This window comes from Hydra vulgaris, chromosome 12 (genome assembly GCF_038396675.1).
Source record: "Hydra vulgaris chromosome 12, alternate assembly HydraT2T_AEP".
NCBI lineage: Eukaryota > Metazoa > Cnidaria > Hydrozoa > Anthoathecata > Hydridae > Hydra > Hydra vulgaris.
In genome coordinates this window covers 27237501-27252500 of record NC_088931.1, presented here as the reverse complement: position 1 = coordinate 27252500, position 15000 = coordinate 27237501, and the positions used below count along the sequence as shown (strand labels likewise).

Sequence of the window (15000 nt, the reverse complement as noted above, 5' to 3'; positions counted from 1 at the left end):
TTAAGAAGAGCATTTTTGCAACATCTTCCCTCTCTGCAACAGAAATTTCTTGATCTAAAAGAGCAAGTGGGACTAAGGTTTCATCAAGGTACCATGAATGTGATTCCATTAAAACCATCCTGGCATCAATTCCATTTAATATTATTTCAGAATGCTGAACATACTTTTTTACATATTCACTTTTTTTGTCATTTGCCAATAGGCTTTTAAATCTGACCAACGGAACTTTTAGATCTTACCAACAGAAATCGGAAGAGTCATTTGGCGTTAAAATGACAGATGAAGACGAGGCATTGCATTATGATAACTGCTACAGGTCTTACTTGGCAATTTTTACATCAACAGTTTTACGGAAATGGAAAAAACTGGTCAAGAGAAACGAGGATAGGCATCAGTCAAATGAGAAAAAGCGGAAGACTATGAAGGAAAGCAAAAAAAAACAGAAAAAAGCATGGAATGTAAATTATGGAAGTCACTGATGCACAATATGCGCATTAGTAACTTCCTAATTTTTTTGCAAAAAAATTAAAACTTATCCGAAAGAGTGAATTCCCCTTTTGCAGCTAACTCAAACTAGTCATGAGTAACCTGGTAACCAATGGGTAATCTGGGCTAGGTGAAACAGAATCCAGCTCTGATTAACAACTAAAGCTGATAGTGTTGTAGACGGCGTGATTATAAACGTTTTAGTTTTATTCTTTATAAACTCTTTAGGAATTAGAAATTATAAGAGTTTTTTGGAGTATATTCTTCTTCTCGTCTTTTTCAACATCATCAGCTAAAGCCTCTCAATATCATCATAAAGTCTTCTCATCTAAATCAACTAAATGCAACAAGCTGTTGACTTTTCAGTAGTGTTTGAGAAAACTCAGAATATTCTTTACAAAAATCAAACACGTCCTTTAAAGCTGCTAAATCATTACCTGGTGCTTTAAAACTCAGAGAGCTTTTGAAGAACCAAGGACAGGATGTCAGAGATATAATAAAAATAAGTTTCTCCAAACTTAAATTCTGTCTTGGTAATACTACAGATAGGTGATTCAAAATCTGAAAAAGTCCAGTTAAACTTAACCAGATTATCTGATGATGAGCCAACCTTGCCAACATTCTTTGACCAAGCCTTCTGTAAGTACGCATAAACTTTACTTCTTGGACATTTGTTTTTGGCGCCAGTAAATGCAGTCATCAAATGTTTAATATTTACTTTAATAGGACGACACATGCACTAGACGAGACTATTAATGACGATAGTTGATCACTACTCTGTCACTACTCTAGAAAACTTTTCAGTGTTAGATGCATTTGTGCAAAGGCCAAAGATATATGTCGACAACAACAACGATACCGTCGACAACAACATTCCAAGAGATTGAGGATTTAATGAGCCTGTTTTGATTGAGTTGAAATTTCTGCCTGTACTATGCCGAGGAAAAAATCATTTCTACATTTAAAGCTGGGCTGGTTACTCTAACTGCAATTCTCTTACATGTAACTGTCAAATTATTTTCAACTTCCAGCTGTCTAACAAGCTTCCCATCGAAGTGTTTTATGAGTTTTTTTCAAACATCAACAAAATCCTGTCGTAGACTTTCTCCTAAATCAATTAAATTATATATCAAGAATAATAAAGATAATAAAATAAATAGACTTAATCACTTTAGTGAATAATAGTTACCATATGTGTCGAGTAGATCTTAATAAATTTATTTCATGCAAATCAACACCTGCTTTGCAGATAGCAAAAATTACAGCAGCCTGGGGTCTAACACCAATTTTATATCAAACACTAACAGCAGAAGTAGCTTTAATTGGTTCATCGGATGTTAGTTCTTAAATTATTTTTATTTTTCTTTATTTAGAAACATCATATTCAGAATCATCACTTTAGCATTTCCATTTTTAAAATGCATCTCTTTTAAAAATGGATTTCTAGGCCCTCTGGTTTTTACTTTGTGCCAGACAATAATCCGTCGCATGTTTCTGGTGAATATTAAACAAAGTTTTATATTATTTTGTTTATTGAAAGAAAACATATAGCTGATTAATTTCCAGCACAAAGTGGTAACCAGTGGGCCTGGAAATGCATTTTAAAAAGAGAAACAACTGAAATTGGAAAAAAAAAAGAATATATTTTGTTTGTTTGATTTTTAAAAAATATTGACAATTTTTTCCTTTCTTATAAACATTATTGTTGGCAGGCTTTAAAACTAAATTAAAAAAAAAAAAAATTAGTACTGAATTTAAAAAAAAAATTATCGAGATTTTCAATTGTATACCTCTACTTATACAACAAACTATAGTTTGTTGTTGTTACAACAAACTATAGTTTGTTGTATAATCTATATTTTGAGGTATTATAATACCTCAAAATATAGAACTTAGTTGCATAATCTTATCGCCCTGAGGTAAAAACTAAAAAATCTTTTAATTAACAAAAACAATTTTATCAATATGTATGATATGTGTTAAATGTTAAAGATAAATAATATTGATAATAATTAAAATAAAAAAAAAATAAAAGAAAAAGAAAAAACAATAGTAAATAAACTATAAACAGTAGAATATCATTAAACAATTAAACATTAAACCTCAAAAGGTTAATGTATGTTTGTAAATATACTTTTTTAATTTTTAGTTTATTTTGTATCTTAAAGGTTCTCGATGATAAGACTTCTCGTTGACTTCTGCGAGTTTCCTTACAAATACATTATTTCGATTATATATATATATATATATATATATATATATATATATATATATATATATATATATATATATATATATATATATATATATATTCAACGACAACCACAAGTAAGTCCCTAGTAGCCCAGTGCTACGACGGACTTACGTATAGTATGCATGGATTAATAGCCAGCACTTTATATTATAAACCACGAATTTTTTAATTATTTATTTTTTAACCATTGTCAAGCACACATGCGCATAACAGCATTCTTAACTTTCTGTAGGTATTGTATACATGTGTGGTGTACTTATATATAAACTATATAAACTGGAGACATGTAAAGATTACTTTTTTGAAATATACAGTAATGATCGTTGTAAAAAAAAAAAAAAAAAAAACCGGTTTATGTATATACATGCACTACTCCGTTTATGTATATAACTACTCCGTTCATGTAAATAAATATCCGTGAATAAGCCAATTGTTAAGCAGGTTTCGGAATTTCAATTCAAAATGCGAATTAACCTATTTAAATTGTAAATGAGGTAAATCTCTTTAAAGAAAGACAGTGACCTCTCATCAGGTTCTAAACAATTAGAAAACGCATTTTTTTTTCCAGTATGTAGATAATATGCATAATTTTATACATTTGTATCAGATCTCTTTATACATTTGTATCAGATCTAAGTTTAAAGTTTGAATGATTCATTCAAACTTTAAATTTAACTATGCTAACAGAAAAAAGACAATAAAAAGATCTGATACAAATTTATAAAATTATACATAATATCAATAAACTAGAAAATAATTAATCAATATATTTAAATGTTTTGATTGCTAATATTTTGTGTGAGGTTTCCAAACAAGTATACAATATTCTTGTACCTTGTTGTTTTTTACTAATTTATATGTATATATATATATATATATATATATATATATATATATATATATATATATATATATATATATATATATATATATATATATATATATTTGTGTGTGTGTGTGTGTGTGTGTGTGTGTGTGTGTGTGTGTGGTGTGTGTGTGTGTGTGTGTGTGTGTGTGTGTGTGTGTGTGTGTATTTAGAATTTTGTTATTTTAAGATATTCTAAAAGTTTTTATAGTAAAATAGATACAATGTTTTATAATAAAAACCGATCTAGTCTTTACAAAATGCATCCATTTCTTTTTCTTGTTACTTTTTCTAAAAAGTTCTACACCTTTCTCTTTCTGAATAAATTTTAAAAAAATGTAAACTTTTTTTAGATGATTAGCTTAGTCAATTTTACAGTAAGTAAAAATCAAATTTATTACCCATGGAATAGTAAATTTCTTTTTTCAAAAAGAATTTTTATTAAAATGTGATAAAAAAATTCAAGAAAATATATTAAAATATTTCATTTGTATATAAAAATGTGTAAAAAAAAATGTAAAAGTATTTTATTTTCCTAGGAAACTTTGCATATTATTTTAATGATTTATGTTTTCCCAAGCCATTAAACAAAACTTTTTTTTCTTTTAATAAAGTATTCAGAACACATATTTTGTTTAAAAAAGTTTTTTGAAAACTTTTTTAAACAAAATATGTGTTCTGAATAAATTTAAATAGTGCACTTTTTCACAATAATTTTTTTATGTATTAATTTAGGTTATATATAAATCTTTTTCAGTAATTCATCAATAACAACTTGTTTACTTCTCTGCAACTAAACATATTAGTTATCACAAAACCTTTACTACAGTATTTATTTACCACAGATAAACAAAAAAAATTAAAGTATATGTTATTTTATATATTTCTTATATATTTTCATTTCATGTTTTTTTTATTTTTTTTATTATATTAGTTTACTATGAGCATTGTACTGCTACGTGAAGAAGATGATGATGATTATTACCACAAACTGCTTTATGCAAATGGATTTTTTGTGTGTTCCATTCCTGTTCTTTGCTTTTCTTACTATAACATTGAAAAACTTGAAGAATTTTTTCACAACTTAAGTGAATATTCAGCACTTATAATCACAAGTAAACATGCTACTTATGCTCTTGAAGTTGTGCTCAAAAAAATTAACTCAAGTTTTTCTCTACCTCAAAATTTATATATATATGTTGTTGGAAAATCAACTGAGCTGTATCTTCAAAAACTTGGTTTAAACTCACTTGGCTGTGATTCTGGTAATGCAGATCAGCTGGCTGATTATATTATTAAAAGAAAAAATTTTCACTTGAAACCATTGATGTTTGTATGTGGAAATTTAGCACGGGAAACAATTCCTGATAAGTTAAGAAACTTTGGATTGATAGTGGAAACTATATCTTGTTACAAAACAATTGCTGATGATAAATTTCCTGAAAAGATTTCACAATTTATTAAGCAGTATGATATTCCAAATGTTATAGTTTTTTTTAGTCCATCAGGTGTTAAGTTTTATTTTTCAGAAATTTGTAAACTTTGTGCTGATTTTAAAAGAACAAAAATTTTGTCAATCGGGCAACATACAGCGGATTGTATTGTAAGTATGAACAAAAAAGTTGATGCAATTGCAAAAAGACCTACACCTGACTCTTTATTAGAAGCAATACAATCTGTATTTGATATATCGAGTGTAACTTAATTCTCGAGTGTGAGAGTTAGGTTAATCAAGATTTATCTTTATTATTTTTTAGATCGAATAATTGATATTTATAGTATTTATTACTTTTTTTGTAAACTTTTTATAAATAGTAGGTTTTATCTTTGTATAATGATTCTTATTATAATGTTTATGTTATATCCTTTTTTTTTTGAAAATTATTTGCATATGAAATTATTTTTCTGTAAAATGTATGAAAATAAAGTTATTCTGTTGTAGAATCATAAAAAAATATTTTTGTTTATGTCTTATGAATTATTCTAACTTTTTGGTCTTAGGTGCCAAATCTTATTGAAGATAAGTGAGGTTGAGGGGAAAGAATTTTTGTTATTATTTTAATTTTTAGGTTGCCAGTTCTGTTTTGCTTTGCTGGTTTAAAAAAAAACAAGTTGTTGAAAGATATTTATTAAGTTAATATTCATGTGTTTTTGTAAACAAATATCTATAGTTATTGAAAGGGTGGTAGTTTTTTCTATGGCATCTAAAAGTTCATTCTAAATCTTATAAAAGATTTTTAAAAATTGCTGTGTGATTTTGTATTAGAAGCAAATATAAGTTTTTGATTTCAATAATGTTTTTTACTTTAAAGATGAATTATCAAAATGTTTCATTTGATGACAATTATAAATTTTTATTTTGGTTATTTATAGTTTTATCTAAATTATTTCAAATGTTCAATTTTTTTTTTCTTTCAATTTAGGCTTATTAAAATGACTGTAATAAATACATTTGCATCTTCTGGTTTCACAAATGAGTTGACTCTATTATGCAGTAGCACTAAGCTTGAGCGTGATCGAGGCAACTTGACTTTGAAATGTTCACTTACTAAAATAGCTGAAAATGAAAATGGAGCAGAGTTATGTTCTGAACTACAAAAGCTAGTTCTTGAATTTCTTGCTAATTACTCTGATGGGAATTGGGAGTCTTTACATGGTCATCTTGAAGTTGGAAAGCTGTTGATTGATATGAAGTTATTTTCTCCTGATTTTCCTCGTGAGCTTCTTAATTACAGTTTAATTTACATAGAACATACAGAGTTTCGTGTGCGTATTTTAGCTGGTGAAGTATTAGGAAAATTATGTGAAAAAGTTGACACTTCTTTTTATAAAGATTGTGAACCAATTTTGATGGAAAGTGTTAAAAAACATTTGAGAAGAGATGTTCTTTCATCTAAAAATAAAACTGCTCAAGATATCTTTCATGACACAGCCGGTTGGAAATCACTTGAAACAAGCATGAAGGCTCTTCAATGTGTTGTTGATGGTTGCGGTTTACACTTTTTTTCTTATATGAACAAAGACTTATTAAACCTTATATTTGAAAGTTTGAAACACACCAATCGTTTTGTGAGAGAAACTGCATATTACCTATGTGCGTCCATTGCCAGATTCGGTATTTTATCACAAGAAAACTGCAATAAAGAATTAGCTAGTCAATTATGTGAAAGCTTGCGTAAAGGGTTGTCTGATAATTGGAGTCAAGTTAGACTAGCTGCTTCTGTTGCCACTCGACAGTTTTTCCAAGATCTCAATGAGACAGACAAAAAATTTTATTACAAAACTTTGCTCCCTGCCATGTGTATAAATAGGTACTATTTAGCTGAGGGAGTGAGGTTGTATAACCAAGAGTCGTGGCGCCTCATTTTAGGAAATGATGGGCGTGCTAATGTGGAACTATTGATCGATGATGTCGTTACATTTTACATCTCTCAAACGGAGAGTGATAATCATGCAGTAAGAGAAGCTGCTTGTCATTGCATGGCAGAGCTTGGTACAAAAATTAGTCCTGAAGTAGTTCGACCTTATCTACCTCGTCTACTAGAAGCTTTGCATTTTTGCTTTAAAGATGATAGTTGGCCAGTTCGAGACACTGCTTGTGTTGCATGCGGAAACTTTGCACTTTCATTTCCTCAAGAATGTGCCCAGCTTATTGATACAATTTATCCTCTGTTTTTTACAAACCTAGGAGATCCCATTCCAACAGTACGACAAGGAGCTGCTGTAGCTTTAAAAAATGTTGTTAAAGCATTTGGAGAAAAAAGTGCTGATTTTGTATTTAAAAAACTTAATGAAGGTTTGGGAGCAGTTGAGTTTCAAAAAGCATCTTCTGAACGATATGATGGCTTGGAAAAAGGTGCAGCAACATACGGAGTTGTAAAAAAGTTACATGATAATGATTTAGATTTACATTCCAATCAGGTTATGTACTCGTGCGGCTCACTGGCACCCAAAATGAAAAGAGGTGGTGGTTGTTCTGACCATTCATTTAAACGACCTTCTGAACCTTGGGAACTTGCAGATGGATGTGTATACTTGCTAAGTGAGTTATCTAGTGTCAGTGATGTGCATAAATATGTTGTTGAATCAATTCGTTGCCTTATTGAAGCAATACAGTTCAAACATTACATCCATCATCTAAATTTTTTTGAAAGTGTTAGTAAAGTTTTACCAAATATTGCTAAAGGATTGGGAAAGCCAATTTTTAAACAACACATCGAAGGTTTTTTTGACATGTTGTTTTATTCGCTTTCTTCTGAAAATGCACTCAGCAAATTGGCTGCAAATGAATGCGTTGAATTTTTTATTGAGTTTTTTGGATTAAATATTGTGAAGGGGCGAATTGAGAACTTTAACCCAAGTTATATGCCTATATTTGATCAAGTAGCTTGTAATAAGTTTATGTGAATGTTTAAGATAATTTTACATGAAATTGTTGTTTAAAAAGTCTTTTGTGTTTGCGTTATCATATCTACTATAACATATATTTAGTACAATTTTTTTTTAACTTAGATAAGGTTTGAGAGATTCTTTCGATTTGCATTTTCCTTGAAGTTTTGATAAATTAAAATTTTGTTAAAATATTTGAAATACCTTAGCAAAGTGATTTTGAATTCAAGGTAACAAAAAGATTTGTTTGTAAGAATAGCAATGGTTCCTGTAGAAGTTTCTCTAGGTCAAATCACTTTTTTTGTATTGAATTTTTAAAATAGATTACGTTAATTTTAAAATTAAAATAGATTAAGTTAATTTTAAGGGGGTGCATCCCATTTGAAAATCTTAAATAAATTAATATGCAAATGTTTCTAATGATGACATAGTTGATTGTGGCATATCAGTATACAAAACACGACAATGTCATAGACACTCTAAAAAGCTAGATTGGACATCAAAAATGAACTGTTTTTTGTTGTCAAAAATCTGTAAGAGTAAACTAATTAATGATGGTGTTTATAAATGCAAAAACTTTTTGAAATGACTTCAGGGCGACTTTTTTTCAAGACCAGGTTCAGGATTATCGCGATCACCGTGCTACTGGTATCATGTAACCCTGTACTACCTGCCCCATGCCCTGCCTTGTAAGATTTTCTATTTTAGGTAAAGATTAGGAGAAGCAAACTCCAACTTGAAAATGCCCTGCCTTGGGGCTCTTGGTTGAGTAATGGTGTCTCAATCAGGGCCGTAGAAACAAAAATTATATGGGGGGGGGGGGGCTTAGTACAACTCCGAAATAGTTTTAAGGACATTTTTTTTTTTTAGTAACTTTTTCAGTCAATTTCTTTAAAATTATTTGAAAAATTATTTCGGGGGGCAAATGCCCCTGCTGCACACCCAGTTGCTACGGGCGTGTCAATAAAACTACTCATTTTGTGCAGATGTTAACTGTATCCAGGTTCTGTCTTGTAGAAGCCCTCCTAGGCAAATACGAGATAAGCAGGATAATTCTGCTAACCAGCCTTAAACCCCTTTTTCATTCAGTAGTCTGGCGTAGATGTAAACCTGTGTTATATTGTTTCCTGCCTAGGATGATAAATGCTTGATCTTTTTTTTGTTATTGTTGTTTTTACATCTTCGCTTACAACAAGGCTTCAAGCAACCACTATAAGAGTTGGAAGTTACAGAAAGACCACTTAAAAAATTGTAAATTATGTGAATCAGGAAAGCAAGATGAAGGAAGCGAATTCCAAAGAACTTATGTTTGAGTAAAAAAACTAGATAAGAGTTTTTGGAGCACTTAGGAACAATCACAGAAAAAGGATGAGACTTACTTGAATGATAAGTAACACGAGAATGAATTTGAGTAGATAACACAAGAGACGCTAGCTCTTTAGAGCAGTGCCCATTATAGTATTTGTAGAAAAGAGAAAGAGAAGCAATATTACGGCAATGTGATAATGGTTGGAGGTTGGCTGCAAGAGCAGGTCCAACTATGTTTACAATGCGTTTTTGCACCTTGTCTAAAAAAGAAAGGGCATCATTAGAAGATCCACCTCAGATATGTCAATAGTATTCCATACAAAAACGGATTTGAGATCTATAGAGATAAAGAACAGAATCCAGAGTAAGAAAGTGTCGAGCTCGATAAAGAGATGCAACCTTAGCAGATGCTATTTTTGCAACGAATTAGATATATGGTTTCCAAGAAAGATCGGATGTAAGAGTTAATCCTAGAAGATGAAGGGTAGGTGACTCATCGAGTACATTACCGTTTATAAATATAGGAAGATCTAAATTATTGCAATAACGACTGGGTGAAAAAATTTGAGCTTTATCTGAATTAAAGTTCACCAGCCACTGTGAGCCCTATTATTATTATTATTATTATTATTATTATTATTATTATTATTATTATTATTATTATTATTGTTATTATTATTATTATTATTATTATTATTTTGTATTATTACTATAATTATTACATATATCATTATAATTTGTTTAACAATCTTTTTTTTTTTTGCTCTTATTTATATTTTGTATGTTTTTTAGGTGACACTCCATTGACTAGTTTGTAACTTATTCTATTAACTTACCAAATTCTAACCAAATTCTATTAACTTACGATCAGCATTTGTAAATTTTTATTGATATGGTTGAATAAAAAATAAAATAAAATTACAATTTAAAACTCTGGATATAAATATAAAATCAAAATTTGAAGACATAACAGAGAAATATTATCAGAAAAATAGCATTGTTACAAACCAATAAAAATTATAATACAAATTATGATACCGTAAATAGCAAAAAAAAATAATAATAAAATAAAATTATAAGTAAATTAAATAAAAAAAGAAAACTAGATATGCATATACTGGTCTTTTACAAAAATTTTCTAGTTTTGTTCCCTATCGTTATAAAATTAGTCTTATACGTTGTTTAATTGATAGAACGTATAAAATCAACAACACATGGCTAGAATTTGATAAGGACATAAAAAATCAATCTAATGTTTTAAAAAATAACCAATACCCACCTAAAATAATTGAAATTAAATTATATGTCAATAAAAAGTTAAATCCATCTGTGATAAATAGTATTGATAACCTTAATATAAGATATTATAAGCTTACTTTTATAGGATTTTACTCAAATTTTACTAAATCTAAAGTTAATAAAATCATTGAAAAATATTGCAAAGATGTTATAATTAATTTAGTTTTCACTACCAACAAATTACAAAACAGTTTATGCATAAAAGATCCACTTTCTAAGCTGCTCAAGTCCAATGTTGTTTACAAATTTTCTTGTGTTGGATGTAATGCCAGTTATATTGGAGAAACCTCCAGACACTTAACAACAAGGACTCATGAGCATCTTACAAGTGACAAACAATCTAATGTTTATAAGCATTTAATTTCATCTGTAAATTGTAATAATCTAAGTAACTATAATTGTTTTAAAATTTTGGATACTGCTTATAAAAAAAAAAAATTGAAAATTAAAGAAGCACTCCATATGAAATGGGAAAACCCATCTTTAAATAAACAAACTGTTCATTGTAATATAAATTTGTCTACTTAGTTTTCTGTCAAGATTAAAAAATTTCGTGTTTTTCTTTAAAGTATGTTCATATATATATATATATATATATATATATATATATATATATATATATATATATATATATATATATATATATATATATATATATATATATATAGGGCCGTCGCTAGGCTCTTTGACATATTCCAATTGGGGGGAGAAGCCAGCGAATTTAGGGGGCCCGTTTGCAAATTTTTTCAATAGTTTGATTTTTTTAATACTAAACTTTTAAGTTTTCTGCAAAACTATTGTGGAGTCATATTTGTGTGTGCAGCGCACAAACAATGGCCGATTTTATGGCCGATTCGATGTAGAGGTTCTACATTTTCCATCATACTGGTATTTGAAGTCCTTTATATGATCTTGGTTTTGGAACGACTTTTAGATTCGCTCTTGATTACTTGCATCTGAATTATTCAAGTGTTACAAGACGATTAATTATTTACTTAAAGAGTTCTAAATGTCCTTATGCAGTTCATTTGGAGACACGAGTTTAACTTTTTATCTGAAAAAAGTTCAACTAGTTTTTATCTGTAAATTTGTTTTCAGAATTTAAAGTCATTTTATTAAAATACTGAAACATGATGATGTCCATTTTGACATTAAATATGATAGTTCAGTGGAAGCAATTCTCAAGTCTTCGCTGCAAAAGGGCTAGAAATTCGGGTACTGGCCACCTTTCACATCAACCTCAAAAATAAAAAATGCTATTAAAAAAATCAATAAAGTCAGTTATAGTAACGCGTTCCTTTATCTGGCTGAATATTACCACATCGCAAGTGCGTAGGCAAGCAGCACAATTTCTACGTTCGAAAGTGAAAACTGTACCGTTATAGAGTGCTCCTGCAACATGGCAATATTCAAATGCAGAAGTACATACATCAATAATTTTAGGGTTTATTAATTTTTGTTTTCATAAGTACTTTTATTATCGTCGCAAAACTAAGAACATAAAAATTACGTTTTTTTTTTTTTATCATTATAAATTTGCCGTTTAAAATAATTACAACTCTCGTATTTGTAAAATATACACATGGCAGGGGTAAAAAGAAGACAAAATAGTCTTATCGCCAAGCTCCCAATAATCTGTAAATAAGCCATCAAATCTTGTCATTAAAAATGTTGTCAAATATAAAATAAAAATAAATTTTTACATTTGACAAAAAAAGTTTTTTTTTTTTGTAAATAAAGATGATAAATTCTGAAATTTATTTTCAATAATAATTGAACACAAAGCAAAAATAAAAAATAAACAAACGAAAAAAATATTCAAAAGTACATATAACAGTTTTTAATTATTGCGATTAAGAATTCCTAATTAGGAAATATAATGAAAAGAATTTAAAATTTTTAGTTTTTCATAATCAAAAAATAAAAAATAAGTTTTTAAAGGACCAAATTTTTAAACCTTAGCAAATAAAATGAAAATATACTATACAATATTTTAAAGACCAACAATTTAATATAGCTCTAGAAGAAGCCCTTCATGTTTTGATTAATTAAAATTATTTCTTTTAGTTTTGATTTAAAAATATTTGTTTGCAAGCGTTTTGATGTCATTTCTACTATACTCCATAGTTGGGGGTCTATAGCTGTGATTGAAAACTTAGTGGCTTCAAAGTGAGTTTTAGCTTGAATATAATTATTGTTGGCATGTCTAGTAAGATATTTGGGCTGTATTTTTTAAATAGCATTTTAAAAATATTTGGCATCGTATCGTTATGGATTTTATACATAAAAATTAAATGATGATTTGTTAAATGAAACAATTATTTGGTAAACATTAAAATTTTTTAGATTAATTAACAGTGTTTGTGAATGAGAGAGACGGTTTGCGTTGGATATTATTCTTATGGCATGTTTTGTTTGTTGAATAGTTTGTTTAGTTTTTTTTTATTGGTGCTGCACCAAGCAATGTTACCATAATTGAGATAAAAATTAATAAAAGAGAAGTAGATATATTTTAAGCAAATTTGATTTAGGTAAGGTTTTACCTTATAAAGTATGCTAATTTGTTTAGAAATTTTATTTTCGATTGATTTTATGTGGTTTATCCATGTGACATTTTCATCAAGAAGAACACCTAGAAACTTCATTGAGTGTTCTCTTTTTGTAAATTGATTCTCAATGCTAACATTTGGGAGCTTTGGGAATCAATTTACAAAAAGAGAACAAGAAAAAAAATATACTTAGTTTTGGTTAAGTTTAATGATAATTTATTTGTATTAAATTATTCAGTTACTTTTAACAGTTCTTTGTTGAGTGTTTTAAATAGAATTTTTATATTACTATGGGAATAAAATAAACTGGTATCGTCAGCAATTTATTATGTTTACTTAATAACTATTGTTTAGTTAGTGCGTTAAGTAATAACTTGTCAATGACAATGTTATCTTGAGGAAATACAACATTAGTATCAAGTGCATTTTGATTAGAGAAGATTTTTTTTAATTCCTTCTTCTCTTGAAGTGCTAGATAGTTTAAATAAGAACATGTATAATCCTAGCAAACAGTAGTTTTTTTTTGTAGTGGATTTGCAGTGGACCTATATAGGCATTTTGAGCGGTTCATTAGAGTTTTGTTCATCGGTTACTTGCAGACTATTAGTGGCATTCACTATAAGTGACTGGCCAAAAGTAATGGTCGACTAAGTAAACGCAAGTGAGCAAAACTGCAGTGGGCCGCTAAAAATACTTGTATACGTCCACTTAAAATGCGAAAAAGAATGTTTGCGGGGATCTTTTGGGATTTTGTTTTATGCGTTTTTAACAACTTGTGATTTATATTTTTTTTAGGAAACAAGACTAGCAGGTGAATGAATCATGACAAGAAGCATAAAAAAAATGGAAAATATTGACATCGAATTCTGGTAAGTATATTGTAAGAGGTTTATTTTATCTGTTTGCTGTTTCTCTCTTTCATAACATCAGAAAATTACTTGGCATTTTTGTAAAAACCGATCAATGTAAAAATCAATAAATAAGTTATTTCTCATGGATATATAAAGATTGGATAGGTTATTAAGTTTTATATGTATATAAAGAAAATTTACTATGTCATTAAGATTATTTAAGTTTATATTAAAGTTATTAAATGTCCAGTTGTGCTCTAAACAGTTGTGCAATGCTAACTAGTAATAATTTTATTTATATAAGAGCAATCAATAAATTATTATAAGCAATAACAATTTTATGTGATTTATTTATTAATGGTTGTTAATAAATTCTTTTGTATAAAATTTCCGAATGGACACTGCATGATATAAATATCTTATTTTCTGTTTATTTACGAATACGGAATAAAAAAAAATTGTGAGCATGTGTAGTTAACTCAATTTTTTTTTGCTTAACTTATCTCAATAATAACATGCGAGATAAATTTAAATAGTTCGATACAAGAGAAATAAAAGTATCCGTAACTGTCTGTATATCTACTTTATTGTTTTCTATAGGATATTTCTATAGAAAACATTGAATATTTATAATAACGTTCCCTATATTATATTAATATAGTTTGTATATAAAGAATAAAAAACCCGACAACGACGAAAATTGTCAAAAAACACAACATGTCACTCTAGTAAAAATAATGCAAATGCGACAAACGCAGTTCTCCTGCTACATCAATAATATATAACAAAAAATACAAAGTGAATACACAAACAGATATATATATATATATATATATATATATATATATATATATATATATATATATATATATATATATATATATATATATATATATATATATATATATATATATATATATATATATATATTTATATATAACAAAATTATAAAAAATAAAAACTGTTTATATTTCAAACTTTAAAAATTATAAATATTTA

At 28.1% G+C, this 15000-nt stretch overlaps 2 protein-coding genes across 2 annotated transcripts; both read left to right on the top strand.

The window, feature by feature from the left end:
• Window positions 1-4537: 4537 nt before the first annotated feature.
• On the top strand, window positions 4538-5572 carry LOC105847583 (uroporphyrinogen-III synthase). The gene has a single exon (XM_065812761.1). The coding sequence runs from the start codon at window positions 4546-4548 to the stop codon at window positions 5308-5310; it is 765 nt and encodes a 254-aa protein (XP_065668833.1). The 5' UTR covers window positions 4538-4545; the 3' UTR covers window positions 5311-5572.
• Window positions 5573-6012: 440 nt separating this feature from the next.
• LOC100213644 (uncharacterized) lies at window positions 6013-8051 on the top strand. Its single transcript, XM_065812762.1, has one exon. The coding sequence runs from the start codon at window positions 6039-6041 to the stop codon at window positions 8010-8012; it is 1974 nt and encodes a 657-aa protein (XP_065668834.1). The 5' UTR covers window positions 6013-6038; the 3' UTR covers window positions 8013-8051.
• The last annotated feature ends 6949 nt before the right edge of the window (window positions 8052-15000 follow it).